General features: G+C 43.3%; 1 protein-coding gene across 2 annotated transcripts in view; it reads right to left on the reverse strand.

The window, feature by feature from the left end:
- The window catches only part of PIAS1 (protein inhibitor of activated STAT 1), a 102,384-nt gene that overhangs the window by 26,519 nt on the left and 59,508 nt on the right, over window positions 1-16,357 (reverse strand). For both annotated transcript variants that reach the window (XM_075896847.1, XM_014578062.3), the window contains exons 3-4: window positions 711-795; window positions 14-61 (exon numbers count right to left, since the gene is read on the reverse strand). In XM_075896847.1, coding sequence (XP_075752962.1) covers window positions 14-61; window positions 711-795 — 133 coding nt within the window. The remainder of the gene's footprint in view (window positions 1-13; window positions 62-710; window positions 796-16,357) is intronic.

Genomic DNA, 16,357 nt, shown 5'->3' on the forward strand with positions numbered 1-16,357 from the left:
ATGAATACTGTACCTTAGCTGGACCTGTACCGTGAAGTCACATTTGGTCCCAGAAATGTCCCTAGCAAAGATATGACAAATACTAATTAAAAATATGGCATATATAAAAACAAAACCTGGAAAGCAAGGCTCTGATGAGTAGAGTACACTACTGCAATCTGTGATACTTCATCTCTTGGGTAGGCATGCGCCCCCAAACTGAGCTTTATCAGACTGCTTACCATTCAGACTCATCAAATGCTCACTAAAGGACTTTGGATTAAGCCTCTTGCTAGCAGTTGTGGCCCATTCTTTCACTACACTTCCTATATTCACTCCTATTTTTGGAGCCCCCTCCTGTCTCTGCTCAGTCAAACCAACATGCTCTGTTCTTTGAAACCTACTTCTGAAATATTCATCTGTATCATGCTGACCACAATAACTGAATCAATATTCACAATCTCTTTATCTTCCTTGGTTTTATATCTTGGAAAGAAAATTTCCACAAGCCACAAGGATGATCAGATGCCTAAGAGGAGGAACCTCCCCCCCTCCCGTTCATGCCCTCCCCTCTCCACCCTCTGTCACATCACTAAAATTCAGCCTGGATGTATTCTGTGAAGTGCCCATGATACCCCTAAGTACTAAGCCAGGGTTGGGTTTCTTTTATTTCAGCCTTTTTTCAAGACACTGTAAACACTACCTTGAGGGAGTTACAGAAATGAACTTACATGGAACTGCTGATTTGCTGCACTTGTTGCGGTGTCAATGCAAATGCAAAACAGGTTTCTCGAAATCGCTGGCTATTATCTGATGCTAGAAAAACAAACAAGATAAAGTGCCACTTTAAAATACAGTAATATAGAAAGTATGCGTAGCATGGAAACTTGCTTTAGAATAAAACCTCAACAGCCTAATATATATTTCTGCCACAAAGGATATAGTGTTAAAAGTGTCTGCTATTGCTTGTTTTAGTGACTTATTTCTAAGGTACCCAGATATACACTTTCTTCTCTTCATTCATGTGCATTATACATTCCTGTATTAGTCTATAAAAGTATAGTAAGTATATACACCAGAAAAATATGAGAATTTACAGCTGAGTCAGATGAGCAGCTTCCTTAAAAACCACAGCATATATTTACCAATACATGTTATACACTCACGCCTTTGAGAGATGTACAGCTTAGACATAACAGTTGTGCTTAATACAGTAATTCCGTATTTAACACGTGCCCGCTTAACATGTTTTCACGATAGCACGATTTTCTTTTAGGGAAAGTTTTTTGAATGATATAACCGTCCCCAGAATAATACCATTTCCCCAGCCCGCCCATCGCCGGCGGCTGCGCGGGGCTTCCCCTGCCTCCCTGCAAAGCGGCAGAGGGTTCACCACTTGCCGCACCATTCCCTGGAGACCCCCCCCCCCTCCGGTCGCAGTGCGGGTCCCGGCAGACCCGTCACAGAGGCATACTCCCAACCCAAACCCCTCCCCTCCCCTTCCCCAGAGCCAAACACCTCCCTTCCCTGCTGTAACCCAGTCTCCTTTCCCCCTCTACCTTATGTCCCACTCTCAACAGATGCCACCTGCTTGAAATGCAACCCCCACCTTTTCCATTATTTTCAATGGGAAAATTGACCCGCATAACATGTTTTCACTTAACACGATCATTTTCTGAAACATATCTAGTGTTAAATGAGGAATTACTGTATGTTAAAATATAAATCTTTCAACACTGGATCCATCATAAAATAAACATTATAGAAATAGCAACGCACCCATCAGGGAAGGAGTAAGCAAAATTCTAAGCTAACCACACTTGTGCCTGCAACTTCTCTCTTGCATGGGATACTCAAAGATCACTGTGTTGTCACATACAGTATAATCTGTGGAGAAAATCCCTTCCACCACAAGGCTGATAAATGGCACTTCTCCTGAGCACTAACAATTACTTCCTTTAAAAAAAAAAAAGTATCGAGGAAATTTTAACACGTGCATCACCATGGCACCGAGTACAATTTCTAACAAAAATAAATCAAGCTTAATTACTTCTAATCTAACCGTTTCTATCACATTATGATGACTAACTCCTGATTTGTATTTTAAACATCTACTAGTCTGATAATTTTCTACCAGGCACTTCGAAATCACTCCAGAAGAAATATGGATGCTTAACAGGATACCCATGTAAGGACAACATATCCAGAGTTGGCAACCAGCTATAAAATGGACACCATGCAGGTATTTGATTCTAAACCTCAACATGAGACCTTTGAATTACATTCAGATCTTTACTGTGTGTCAATATCAACAAGTGTTCGCTACTGTCATAAGTGAGAGCTCATGCATAAGATACTTTACTAAGCCATCACTTAGTCATATATATATATACACACACACACACATATATACACACACACACACCATGAACAGTAATAAAAAGGGATTATATTCTGTTGAGCTATTAAAATGAGTGTGCAGGCAACCAATAAATCCCTATGGATATATAAGCAGACAACATGCCAGTAACAGCTTCTGTATAAAAAACCCTATTCAAATAGGAAAAACTGTTTATCTACCCTCCTGTCTTTTATACTAAATTAATTTCATTAACAGGATCTATCCTGGCTGGTCAACGAGAAGCAGGACAATATTTATTAACATACATTTATATTATGGTAGCACCACCTACAGACCAATCAGGATTAAGATTCTAGCACATAACATCAATCTGACAACTAACTACTCCCTGATAACCACTTCCCCCAATCCCAAACTTACAGTTTCTGTATTTTTAAAAAGAATACAGAATACCAAACTAGAGATAACACATACTTAGCAAAAACAACGATCCAAATGAATCTCACTTATGGCAATTTATGAATTTTGGAAAAGTATAAATACAATATTCATAATACACAATATGAACAAAACATTTTATACTCCAGATATATGATACAAACACCCCACAATAGAAAAAAACAAAAACAGACAACATGCCAGTAACAGCTTTTGTAAATGTGAACTATTGTGTTCAACACAAGTTAAATAGCCAATCGTTCTAATCTCTAGCCAATCGTTCTAATCTCTGCCCTGCAAAGGATGCTTTATTTTTAAACACAAAAAAAGGGGGGGGGGAGAAGAGGACTGTTCTCTTCTTTGGTTTTGTTAAAGACACTAATGGTGATCTGAACAATTCTTGTTTGATTTTTACATATCTTGCTTGTTTTTTACCTTAGAAATTTCAAGTCTGGTTTTGCTAGAGAAACTCTGGAAGGTCTCTGGGATGTTTGCTGTAACCTGCAACACCTTAATTGAAGGACAAAGGTGTTGAATGTTTAACAAAGGCTTCCTTTATCCAACATTTAATTATTCAGTGACATTAAACAAGTGTTAACAAAAACAAAGTTCTAGAACTGTCTGGCTAGAAATCGCTTCCTCTCTTAATTACTCAGCTTACAACTTGACTGGGTGTTGCAGCACCACTGGAAAACCCAGCCTTTATCTACACTTAAAAGTTTAAAGCACAGCCACAGCAGTGGTTTAAAATTGAAAGTGTGTCCAGGGTACAAGCACCGGGAGATAGCTCTCTCAGCACTCTATGTAAACTACCTCCAGGAGGGGAGTACTTAACAGCACTGAGAAAATGACTCCTACTACTGTAGTCTGGTTTATACAGGCGCTTTACAGCGCTGTCACTTGGAGAGGGAGAGATGCATATATGTTTTTTTTCATACCCCTGAGCCAGAAAGTTACAGCGCTGGAAAGTGCCAGAGACTTAGCCCAAAATGTAGAATATGGGTGAAACAAACTAAGAAAGCATTGTAAATCTCTCTCTCTCTCTCCCCCCTTCCTGCAACCCCTCTTTAGTTCTATATAATTGAACCAAAAAGGCCATAAACTCAATTTTCCACCTCCTCCTTTGCAAGTCTCTCTTAAGCCAACAGCTTGTTTTGATTTGTACTAAGCAAAAGCAAAAAACACCACACACACAGGCCTGTGACCTTGAAAAGCAACTTCAAATCCTCTGTGTACAATTTTCTGGTGCTTCTCAGTTCAGCCAAAAGGTTACCATCTTAAAACGTACAAGAACATTCTTCTGTGCTGACATGGAAGATTCCATAATGCCAATTCCTCCATGTGCTATAGCTTTGGAGCATTTATAAAAGTACGGATGCCTTTTGCTTGAATGTTCCAAAATGTTATTTTATGGAAATGGTCATCCCTAAAATTAATATATCCTTTAAAGTAGCTGATAAAATTCATAAACATCTTGAACATTACCTACATTTAAAAATACACTGAAAAGGATTAAAAATGGGTGGGGTTTTGTTTCTTTTTTAAACCATCGTTGTTATAATCCAACATAATTGCAATGAAAACTTCTGAGATTTTTCGACTCTTGGTTATTAATTGAATATTGTCCATCTGAAAAAAGGGATTTCATTGCAAATATATCAAAATGTAGAATTCAGTGTGCATTCTATTGAATTTTACCTTGTAAAATTAATGCATGCCAATAAAATTGATCACAATTTTGAATATTGGGGGGAGGAATAGCTCAGTGGTTTGAGCATTGGCCTGCTAAACCCAGAGTTGGCCCCCTCAAGGATTGAACTCACATTTAGGGATCTGGAGCAAATCTGTCAGGGATGGTACTTGGTCCTGCTGTGAGGGCAGGGGACTGGACTCCATGACCTCTCAAGGTCCCTTCCAGTTCTAGGATATAGGTATATTTGCATTTATAGTGCTTTGTAATATTTAGCTGATGGTCACTTTTTGAATGATGCACAATGCTCCTGACCTCTTAACCTAAAAAGTTTTAAGCTCAAATATATGTATACTTAGAATGTCCAAGTGGATGTTTTGTGTATGCATGCAGGAGAGAGCGCTTTAAACAAGATATTTATTTCAAGCCTTTACATTACCACGTTCAAATTTTCCTGAGGAAAGGAAAGTTCAAGATATGAGCAGGTCAGTCCTATCTCAAAAGTTCACTGTGGTTGGCTGCTTGAGACTATATGCCCCCCGCTGCACCTGACTGCCCAGGCATCTAAGCACAGAATGAGTATCTGTAGCTGGTTCTTTTCCAGCTCTCTTCTCCGTTCTTCACATTTCAGAATGCAAAACCTTTGTATTAACTCAACATGTATTATGTGCCATGTCCTGTCTAAAGCTTCATGAGTAACTGAATCTCCTCATTCCGCTTATTCACGTGGTAAGACTTCACAATATTTTTTCCCCAACTCATTTGTCTTAACTGGTTCTGCTTTTGACATAATTCATTTTAAAAAGCGAATCAAGAATTTTAAAAAAAGACCCTAAGGAACCAGCTTATAAAACAGGCAAAACACATTGTATGGAAAATACCATGAACAAACACAGTGATGATATATTAAGACATCACTTTAAAAAAATGTAAAAGCCCACAGACAATCTAACAAAACTTTTCAGTTCTCAGCCAGTTTCTGAATTGGACAACTAGCAGCATGTGGTTATTAGGGAAATAACATCCTCCAAATTCTAAAGGAATCCAGAGACTAGTACACTTTAAATACTCTGTAAATCATGTAAATTTACAGTCAACACACACAGTCAACACACTACAGTTAATTTGTCACCCAACTGTACTGTAAGTAATCCATTCTCTAAAGTTCACAACTGTGTTTCAAACAAACACGCAGAAGGAAAAGTAGGGTGAACTGATTGAAAATGATATTTTCTGTTCAGGATGCCGTAAATGACTTAACACGTTAGGAGATGGGGGGCTACTAAACATTGCATGACCGTATTTGTTTCAGTTTTGCAAAATATTACAAGGGGTTGGGTCAGGGGTGGGCAATAGGTTTTTGATGGGGGGCTACTGCAAATTTCAGTAAGAGGACAAGGGCCACGCTTTTCTATGGAGGGGGTGTGTGGAGTCTGGGATGGACGTTGGGTGCAGAAGGAAGCTCGGGGAAAGGGATGGAGTACAGGAGAGGATGTGGGGTCTGAGGGGGAATTTGGGTAAAGGAGGGGGTTCACAGCACACAAAGCTTCCTCCTACCCCCATTGCAGAGAGATAGATGAAGCAGCCAGCCGCTCTGAGTCCTGGGCTGCTCCCTACCTGTGAGTCCACTGGAGCGGGCCAGCCGGCCAGCCCCCAGGCCATATCTTGCCCATCACTGGGTTAGGTGGATATTGAAACTCACCAAAAAAATGCATTAAGAAATGTTATGGATCACCCACAACGCACAAGAATACTAAGACTTTGCCTTTCCTACTTAGCAAGCGTAGGATTGGGAACAATACAAAGCAATAAATACTAAAGGGACCAAATAGGTGTGAACAGTGTGACTGGGAGATGCTCTGTAATAACGTACAAATATTACGTTCTATCCATTTGGGAGGGCGCACCAGATGACTACAAGGGGTTAATTCAAATAGGGGCTGGCAGGAAAGAGGTACAATAGGTTCAGATAACTACCTATTTACCCACACTTCAGGGACAATACAGGCCAGCCCATTCACTTGGCTGTACCTCCTACAAGCCCAGATGGATTACTTACAAAGAGAAAAGCTCAGGAAGCAAAAGAGCTTAGAAGAATGGGCGGAATGAGATTCTGAGGCGGGGGAAGACTTTGCTGGAAATTGCTGGTCAGAAGTGATTCGCACAGACCCCCGGGGCGAAGGGTCTGGAGTAAAAGGGACCTGCCTAGACTCTCGACAAGGTAGCGAGCGTCGGGGTAAAAGCAACTTGCATATAGGCCTTTTCCTGTCCTAACATTCTTTTCCTTTCGTGCTTCGCTGTGTTCTTACTGTTAAGATTAAACAATAGTTTGATTTATGAGAGCTGTCCAGTCACTGTATTTACTACTGGCTGCAGTTCCTGAGAGCCTGGTCACAGGATTCTCATCGCTGTGCATCTTGATAACTGCAACAGCTTTTCCCCAGGCACTGACAAACACATTCTTGTCCCACTCCAAGATTCAGAATGGTGCAGCGAAGATCATTTTCCTAGCCGGTCATGTCAACCAGGTTATCCCTCCCTCCATCGGAATGCAGTGGTTCTCAACCTATTTACCAGTACGGGCCACACAAGCAGTCCTCAGAGTTATGTGCACCATATCCACACACCCTGTACGGCCCTGAGTGTTCTACACGGGCTGCAGTTGTGTGCCGCGTAGGTCACAGGCGGCCCACAGGCTGAGAGCTGCTGCTCTATGGCTCCCATTTCTCTACTGCAGCCATCCCCAACCAGTGGATCGGGATCTCCTGATAGGGCTTGGAGCCTCTGACAGGGGATCCTGACTGGTTTGGCCAAGAGGCTGCCAAGTGCCGGCACTTCAGCTGCCCCTCTCAGCACTGCTCTGTATCTCCTGCCCTTTGCCTTGGAGTTGCCCCTCCTTCCCCAGGAGCCTCCTGCTTGCTGTGCAGAGCAGAGAAGGGGGCACTCTCGTCAGGGTGCCCCCTCCCACCCTGTATCCTATCTCCACAGAATGGAAGGGGGGCACAACAGGGCTGGGATGGAGGGAGTGTGCTGGCTGCTTTTGAGAGTGGTGCATGGCCAGGGCAGGGGTGACCCTACCTTAGCCCCACTGCACCCCCACCCAGGAGCCACCTGAGGTAAGCAGTGTCCAGCTGGAGCCAACTCTGTACCCTCACCCCAGTCATGTACCCTCTCCTGCACTCCAAGCCCCTGCCCTAGCCCGGAGCCCCCTGGACCAAAACTCCCTTACAGAGCCTGTATCCTGAACCCCCTCGCATACCCCAACCCCTGCCCCAGGCTCAGCTCAGAGCCCTTCTCACACTCCAAATCCCTTAACCCAAGACCAGAGCCTGCGCCCCAACTCTCTGTCCCTGCCTGGTGAAAAAGAGGGACGGCAGAGTGAACAGAGGTAGGGCCTCAGATAAGAGGCAAGAAAAAGGTAGGGCAGGGGTGTTTGGGTTTGAGGTAGATCTGGGATTGCATTTAAATTCAAAAAGTGATCTTGTGCTTAAAGGTTGGAGACCCCTGCCCTGCTGCATCAAACATAAGTGGCAGACCGCACTTCCAATGCCCTTCATGCTCTCTCCCCATCCGACCTACCGACTCTCGTCTTCCGAATTCCTGCCTCCAATTGGCCCATGAGGCCAGCCTGCAACACCCACTTGTTACGTTTCCAAACAAAAATCTTCCTGCTTTCTCCCGCTCTCCACCCCGCACCTGAGAGGTGCTCCTTGTCAACAGCCACAAAATTACCTCAACACCCCTCCTTCATAGTCTCCTTTGCCATGACGCCTACAAAAAGCAGTTAGACCACTGGTGTGCAGAGAGGATAGGCTATCGGGCTGACCAATGAGGTCTCATTACTTCCTTCTATTCGCCCATCTGTCTCTCTTATGTTTAGATTATAAGCTCTTTGAAGGGTTTCTCTAGTGTCAAACACCTGCTTGTTCCAGTCATCCACTCCTTTTGGTGTGGATTAAACAGGCAAGACATGGGCAGATAATATTCTCTCTGCAGGTTGCTTCAATTTTTCTACAACATTCTGAAAAATATAAAATGCTAAGTATTAGTAATAGTCTTTGGGGTTCAGGAATGAATCCCGTAAAAATCCTTAATGAACTCTATACAATCAGGATACATTAAGATTGTGAATTGCTTCCTAAGGGAACCAGTTGGACATCAGATTGCCAATTTATTTAGTCAAAAATGCCTTCCGTATTACTAACAGCTAACATTTACAGACTACTGTATTTTGATTAAATGATTAGTATTACAAGTGTTATATTAGAACCACCACAGAAATAGGAAAGTCATTACTGAACTGGTTCATTACCAGTGACAGCTAATAACTGTTTATTTCTAAAGACAAAAACACACTATTACAACGTGTAGTTAGTTCTGTGAAGCAGCAGTATCAAAAAAGTACATTTTAACAAACTTTTGTCAAGGTCAATGAATGATTTTTGGTCACTCATTGAGTCATAGTGGTGAACAATTCTGATCAACTATGGAAGATTATTCAAAATATGATGAAATCCCAAAGCTGGAAGCTCGCCAGGCAAGCGGTGGGTAGTTTCTGGTTAGCTAGTTCCTCTCGAAACATCTAGTTTGTTACCGTATAATTTTGTAGGGTTGGGTGGGAAGGGTGGGGAGAGTACCAACTCAACACATGCATCGCTGGATCCAGAAGCAAGCACAGAAAAAAGTCACTAATAAGAAATTACCATTATTTAGAAAGTATTTGATACAGGACTGAAGTTGCCACATAAATGAACAGATTTACACAGATCTACACTGCTTCTCTCCTCATTTGATTTCATCAGCTTCTCTTGTACCAGTCCAGTGTATCAGCAGTCATCTTAGGGAGGGGCAGGGAAAGAATTAATCTTAGTCAGGACCAACATACAATAAAATATCCCTAATCAGCTTCACCACCACCCTTAACATGCCGCATACAATACACTCTTCCCTCCTGATAACCCACTGCCACGAAACCATTCTCTTCACATTAAGCGTCTTCCTTTCTCTCTACTCAGAGAAGCACGTATTACAGGCAGCACCTTTTGAACGTTCTGTTCTTTGACCTATTCATGCCCCACAACCATTCAAATGGGTATGTATGAAACAGAAGATAGGATCCAGACAACTGGAATCAGGCCACTGCTGTAGAAAAGTGCTCCCTTTTGGGGAAAGCCTGTTACTAGGGTCTACAGAATACACTGGACACCTGAACCGAGGAAGACTCGGCCTCTAGGAAGGAAGTAATGGAGCATTCTCTGCAGCCCTACACATTGCAAAGATGAGAACACACAACAGGTTGGCTCTAAGGACTGGAATAGAACATTCTAGCATTTAATAAGCAATTGGCAATCAAGACTCCTACATTATCTCTGACACTGACTTCTTGCAATGCCATGGCCAACTCATTGAATCTGAGTGCCTCATTTTACCCAGCTGTAAAGAGTCTTATAACACTTCTCTCACAGATGTTATGAAGCTTATGTTTGTGAAGTCCTTTCAGATCTTTGGCTAAAACCTGGATAAAGGAACCTGCATATTCTTCTTCTCTCCCATGGAAACTGACTTCTGGTTCCTGCCTAGATTTTCCGGAGGAGAAAGGTTATCGAATCGAATCTATCTGGGTTTACTATGGACTGACCTAGATAATCTGTTAGGGTACGTCTACACTGCAAAACTATTTTGAAATAACTAGAGCTATTTCAAAATATCTTAGTCCACGTCTGCACAGCAGGCAGTTATTTCAAAACAGTGTCAAAATACTGTCACGCTGGAGGACTTCTTACTCTGATTCCTGTAACCCTCATTGTGCAAGGAGTAAGGGAAGTCAGAGGAAGAGTGCTCTATTTCAAAATAAGTGCTGTGTAGATACTCTCAATTTTGAAATAAGCTATTTTGAAATAAGCAACACAATTGACGTAGCTCAATTTGGGTCGCATATTTTGAGTTAAGCCCTGCTGTGTAGACGCACCCAAGTTATGCAATGATAAAGTACTTACCTAACTAATTAGTGGCAATGTCTGTCTTGCAAAGTTCAATATTTCAAGCTTTGGTCAGTCTGTTGCAATCTCAAATTCATTTATACACAGAGCTTTTAGCAATCAATTAAAAAAAATTTAAAGTAGAAAAAACCCAATTTAACAAGGAAGAAGAAAACTTTGACTTGCCTGAACATTATATATTTTAACTTTCCACAACAGTTTTCTATACAGAAGGAAGCCATGGAAATTCCATGCAACTGGATAAACAGTGATTTTACACTTTTTAAAGCATACATTATAGTATTTTCGGAGGAGTAGCTGAGTTAGTCTGTAACAGGAAAAACAAAAAAAATAGTCTAGTAGCACTTTAAAACTAAGAAAACATGTAGATGGTCTCATGAGCTTTCGTGGGAAAAACCCTTTTCATCTGAAGAAGTGGGTTTTGCCCACGAAAGCTCATGAGACCATCTACATATTTTGTTAGTCTTTAAAATGTTACTAGACCATTTGTTGTTATTATAGTAGTTGTAAGTCATTAATACAATTTCCGCAGCCTTTCCCAAGGTCACAAATGAACTTCATTATTAATGCTTGTTACCCCAGCCTACTCTCCTCACTCCCCAAAACTTAATTTGTTTCTTCCTCTGGCTGTAGCTTGTCTTTTGCGCTGTAAACTCTTTTACAGCAGGGGCTGTAAGGGCCTATACTTTTGTACAATGCTAGCACAATGTGGCCCCAACTTGAATGATGCCCCTTGGCACTACCACAAAATAACTGTTAAGACAACCAAGGCTCTTAACTGAATACCCTTTCTAAGAGGCCAACTAAGCCAGAGATCCCTTAAACTCTGCCCAAAATTTTCAAACCCAGGTGCCTAAAGTTAGATTCCCCAAACCTATCTTTAGGCACCTGAACATGAGCAGCTTGGTTTTTCCAGACATTATGAACATTAGGATGCAAAAGTGAAATCGTTACGGATATACATGCCAGCTCCCCAGGAGTTCCAGCCCCGCTCCTGGGGAACCGGCTGTCACCCCATGATGAAGGCTCTGCAGTACAGAACTTATATATACTGCAAAATGTTACGCTGCAAAGCCTGCAGTGCATGAAACCACCAGGATTTTTAGTGGTTACCTCAGGAATGGGTAAGATTTGATCCGGCCCACACCCCATCCTGTCGCTCCCCCTCCCCTAGGTCAATCAGGGTGAGGGAGTGCTTGAGCGGCCATTAAAGAGAGATTCCAATGCCGCCGAGCTGATCAGCAAGGTTTGTATTTCTACTGGTGGTGCCCATTCACACAAACATTTATTCCGCACATGGGTGGAAAAGATGCGAGGGAACACTGCTTATAGCACTGACAGCAGCTGAGTAATGCATGAGGGTATTAAATAACTTACTTAAGGCATCCTTTCCAGAAATACCACAATGCTGGTTCTACGGGCCTGATGAAGGGACATATATTTTCAGCCTACATTGACATGAAAGCGGCTGAAATTCTGTAACAAGCATAAGAATGCGGGGCTCCGTTTTGTTTGAGACTCTGCCTCTTCAGATGTGCAAGCAAAGCCTTCAGCCAGGGCTGGGTAATTCAGAATAAGACAAGCCCTAAAATGAGAGCCAACGAATTCTAATGCCACGCTGCTTCTCTTGAGAATTTTGGTGTTTTTTTTTTTGTTTTTTTTTTTGCGCTTTTAAGCTATTGTGAGGTGAGAGAAACTCTGACTGAGAAATTCCTGATTAAGACTCCTTCTGCTGATCAAGTGCAGTCTTAAAAGGTCTTTGAAGCAGGATGCAGGTAATCAAGTCGTTGAGACAGTGTCCTTTCTGGTTGAAATGGCAAGAAACTGTTTTTTCTTTGTGATCCTGTCTGATATCTGTTTTGTGGGCATTGATCCTTTGGCAAGTATCTGAGACGTTTGTCCAATGTACATAGCAGACGGACACTTTCGGCACATGATTGCATACATTATATTTCTGGATGCGCAGGAATATGTGTTCTTGATCTTATAACTCACTTGGTTAGGTCCAATAATGGTATCAGCAGAGTGAATATGTGGACAAAGCTGGCAACGGGGTTTGTTGCAAGGGAAGGTACCAGGGTTGGTATTAGCGTGGTATGTCCTGTGGTTGTTGGTAAGAATCATCTTGAGGTTAGGTGGTTGTCTATAGGAGACTATGGGTCTGTCTCCCAAAGCCTCTTGGAGTTTGGTATCCTGTTCCAGTATAGGTTGTAGTTTATTGATAATGTGTTGGACAGGTTTAAGTTGGGGGTTGTAGGTGATGACAAGTGGTGTTCTATTGTTGGTTTTCTTGGGTCTGTCTTGAAGTAGTTGGTTTCTAGGTATTTGTCTGGCTCTTTCAATTTGCTTTTTTATTTCTCCGGGTGGGTAGTTGAGCTAGACGAATACCTAGAAACCAACTACTAGTTCAAAGGCCTTTTAAGACTTCACTTGAAAGAGAATCCTCTGAACTGTCATTCATGCTTAAATTCGACACTTTACACTCAAGTTTGAATAAAGACACTAATTATCTTATCCATTACAAAGATAGCTTCCCCAATTATCACCTCTAATATCATTAGCTCACAGACACTTACCTCCTCCCCCCATCCCCCTTCTGTTCTGAAATTTGATTTGTCCTTTTCATATGTGTTCATTTTTTTTTAATTGTATCCTTTGGTATATATGGTTGTGACAATTTTCTTCCACTATTTGATCTGAGGAAGTGGGTCTGGCCCACGAAAGCTCATCACCTAATAAACCATCTTGTTAGTCTTTAAAGTGATACATAGTCCTGTTTTTTGTCCCATTTAGGAAAGCACTTTGGCACACCTTCTCTGGCAATGGGTCTACAGCTTGTACCTCCCTAAACCGGGATTCTCTAGTCACCAACATCTGTGGTCCAGCAGGCCCAGAGAGCCCAGGGGCAGGGAGGCCAGTGGTGGGTAGGGGACTCGGGCAGTGCAGGGAGCACCGCGCCAGAGTGCTCAGGTGGTGTGGGAAATCCTGCAATGCAGCCAGGAGCCCTGCGGTTGGGGGCTCTGGCGGCGTAAGGAGCCTCACGGCAGAGGATCTGCTAGCACAAGGAGCTCTGGCAGCTCAGCCAGGAGTCCTGCAGGAGGGGTTCAGGCGGTGCAGGGGCTCCTGTGGCATGGCTAGGAGCCCTGCAGCAGAGAGTTCCAGTGGTTTATTCAGAGTTGCTCCCTGTAGCGATGTGTTACTTAGGGCAGGGAGCAGCTCTGTACGCTCCACAGCCAGGAGCACAACAGTGGCAGTGGCTCAGGCAGCACGGGGAGCCCCGCAGTGCAGAGGCGGGAGCCCTGTGGCAGCCCAGTGTTCGGCAGGGGCTCAGGCAGGACAGGAAGCCTCACAGCATGGCTAGGAGCCTTGAGACAGGGGGCTCAGGCAGCGCAGCTGGGAGTCCCAGGGTCAGGGGTCCAGCCAGGGCCAGCAGCACAGCTGGCTGAAGGCAGTGGGGGCTGGCTGGGGCCAGAAGCAGAGTTGGCAGGTGTCTGGGAGGCCGACGACAGGAGATCTCCCCTGGTCTGGCAAATTCCCTTGTTTGGGACAGACCAGGTCCCAAGGGTCTAACCTGTACTGATAGGCTTTGAGTTAACCATGTGCTTGTTAAACTGGGGCCACAGTTCCCTCTGGCACAAGCTTTCGCTCAAATATAAAAATAGCCCCTTGCCCCACAACCTTGGAGGGGCAGCATCTGAGAATCAGCCACCAGCTACCCAGAGAGAGAGCAGCAGATTCCGGATCGGAAGATTGCTCAGTCTCCGCCTTGCTATCTGCTACACTGTAAACTGAAAAACTAAATTCATCTCCTGCAGCTGAAAAAACTCACAGGTTGATTTGAGACTACACTAGAGACTTACAAAATGTGGAGCCCTCATACTACAGAATGCTTGATTTGTGTTTTTAAGGGATATCATGAACACACACACGTTTAAACTAAAAATGAGAATTAATTTTAATGTGGCTTAACTAAACTAGAAACGCAATACAAGAAAGAAAAATTAGCCCTTGACTCTCGCATTGCTAAGAATTGCAAAACCGGAAATCAACAAAACACCAACTTTTTTCAGCTCTTCTGTGAGCTTTCTGAACTTCCTCCCACAAAACACATCAACATCTGTGCCTTTTCTTTCTCTCACTTGGTAAAGGAGATAAGGAAGTTGAGCTTTCACTAACAAGCCTCACCCTAGTTATGCACAGCAGAGGGCCTGCCTACCACTATATAAAAGATAGCAATGGCTACTAAGTACAGAATTTGCAGCTTCAAATGATATTTCTAAGTACAGGCAGTCCCCGGGTTACGTACAAGATAGGGACTGTAGGTTTGTTCTTAAATTGAATTTGTATGTAAGTCGGAACTGGTACATATTGTAGGGGAAACTCTAGCCAAACATTTCTCCAGAGCTCAGTTTTATTCTCCCACACCTCACTTCCCTCAGTCCTTTATTCTCAAGCTGAGGTGTCTGCTGAGAAAAGCCGCTCCGCGTCTCCCTGGCTCTGCTTTTCTCGCCGCAGAGGACGTGGGCGGCAGGACCGTGGCGCGTCTCGGTGGTCTGCTGGGGGGGGGGGGGGGGGGGGCGCAGCTAGTACGGGGTTGCCTCACCCTGTTTGTAAGTAGGGATCCGATGTAAGTCGGATCCATGTAACCCGGGGACTGCCTGTATATAAAAGTCTAGTGAATTGTCCTGACAGAAGCCAGTCTTAGCAATAACATTTCATTATGACCGCAATTCAGTGGTATGATCTATTCTCACGTGCATTGAATGCCCAATGGTCAGCTGAATTCTTAAACACGATTAATCACTCCCTTTCATAGCGACTTTTTAGTGAATGTAAAGAAAGGGTGCCACTCTCATTACTGCGTGAGCAAGCAGAAATAAAGGGGAGCAGGATTTCCCCCAAGGAAATTCAACTGATACAAAGAAATGCTTCTCTAGCAGCAGTTCCTTCCACCTGCTGGACACAGGAAAAACTAGAACCTGGCAGTCAAGAAATACAAAATCACAAGTACAGGTACATCATCAAAAGCTCTGTTTGTCATAGCCTTCCAGCAAGGGAAGACAGAAGCACAGAGCTTTTGATGATGTCGCTGTATCTAGGGTTTCAAAGTCAAAATTTGCATGGCTTACATCAAAAGTATTTTTCAGATCAGAATACAATAAATGCAAGTTTATTGTGGAACATACTTCCTAGCTGTGTGATATGTAACCCATTTTATTTAGCAAGGCTCTAGAAGAGTAAAACCTCTCATGGTACATGTTATCTTTTAATGCAAAAAGCACGTTCAAAAAGTCTCCGTTGCCAACAGAGCAACTGCAGGCCTTTGCTGTAGTTGTTGACAGCACTGTTCAGAACAATTACATAGCCAAACCAGTTACACGTACTAATTGTTCTAAGAAATGGATGTAGGTGCTTCTAATGCCGACTTCACCCAAGTACTCAACACCTGCAAAGTTATGGAAGATCTCACACTGCTAAACACCAGAAAGAGCCAGTTTGCAAGCCTTAGCCTAGGGCAGGGGTTTCCAACCCATTTAACAAAGAGCCCACCAGAAATGTCGAAGGGGGGTGGGGAGGAAGAGCTCCTCACCAGAGTTGTTGAGAAAAGAGGGGTAAAGAACAGAAAAACAAGGCAAAAAAAGGACGCTGCCCCTTTAAAAACCATGGGTTAGGCTTTTTGACCACATCAGGCTCCCGCCGTCTTGCTGACACCATTTTGCCAGGCCGGACGGCTCCCCTGCACACGGTGAGCACAGGGAGCCAGGGGCCATTTGTAGGGGTGCATGGGGCAGCTTCACAAGCTGCAGGGGAGGCTTTGCGAGTTGCACTTTCAGGGGTAAAGAGCTGCTGGCAAAGGGAATGAATGTTAAACATAATATGGAGAGGCAA

This window comes from Pelodiscus sinensis, chromosome 14 (assembly GCF_049634645.1).
Source record: "Pelodiscus sinensis isolate JC-2024 chromosome 14, ASM4963464v1, whole genome shotgun sequence".
NCBI classification, from domain to species: Eukaryota; Metazoa; Chordata; order Testudines; family Trionychidae; genus Pelodiscus; species Pelodiscus sinensis.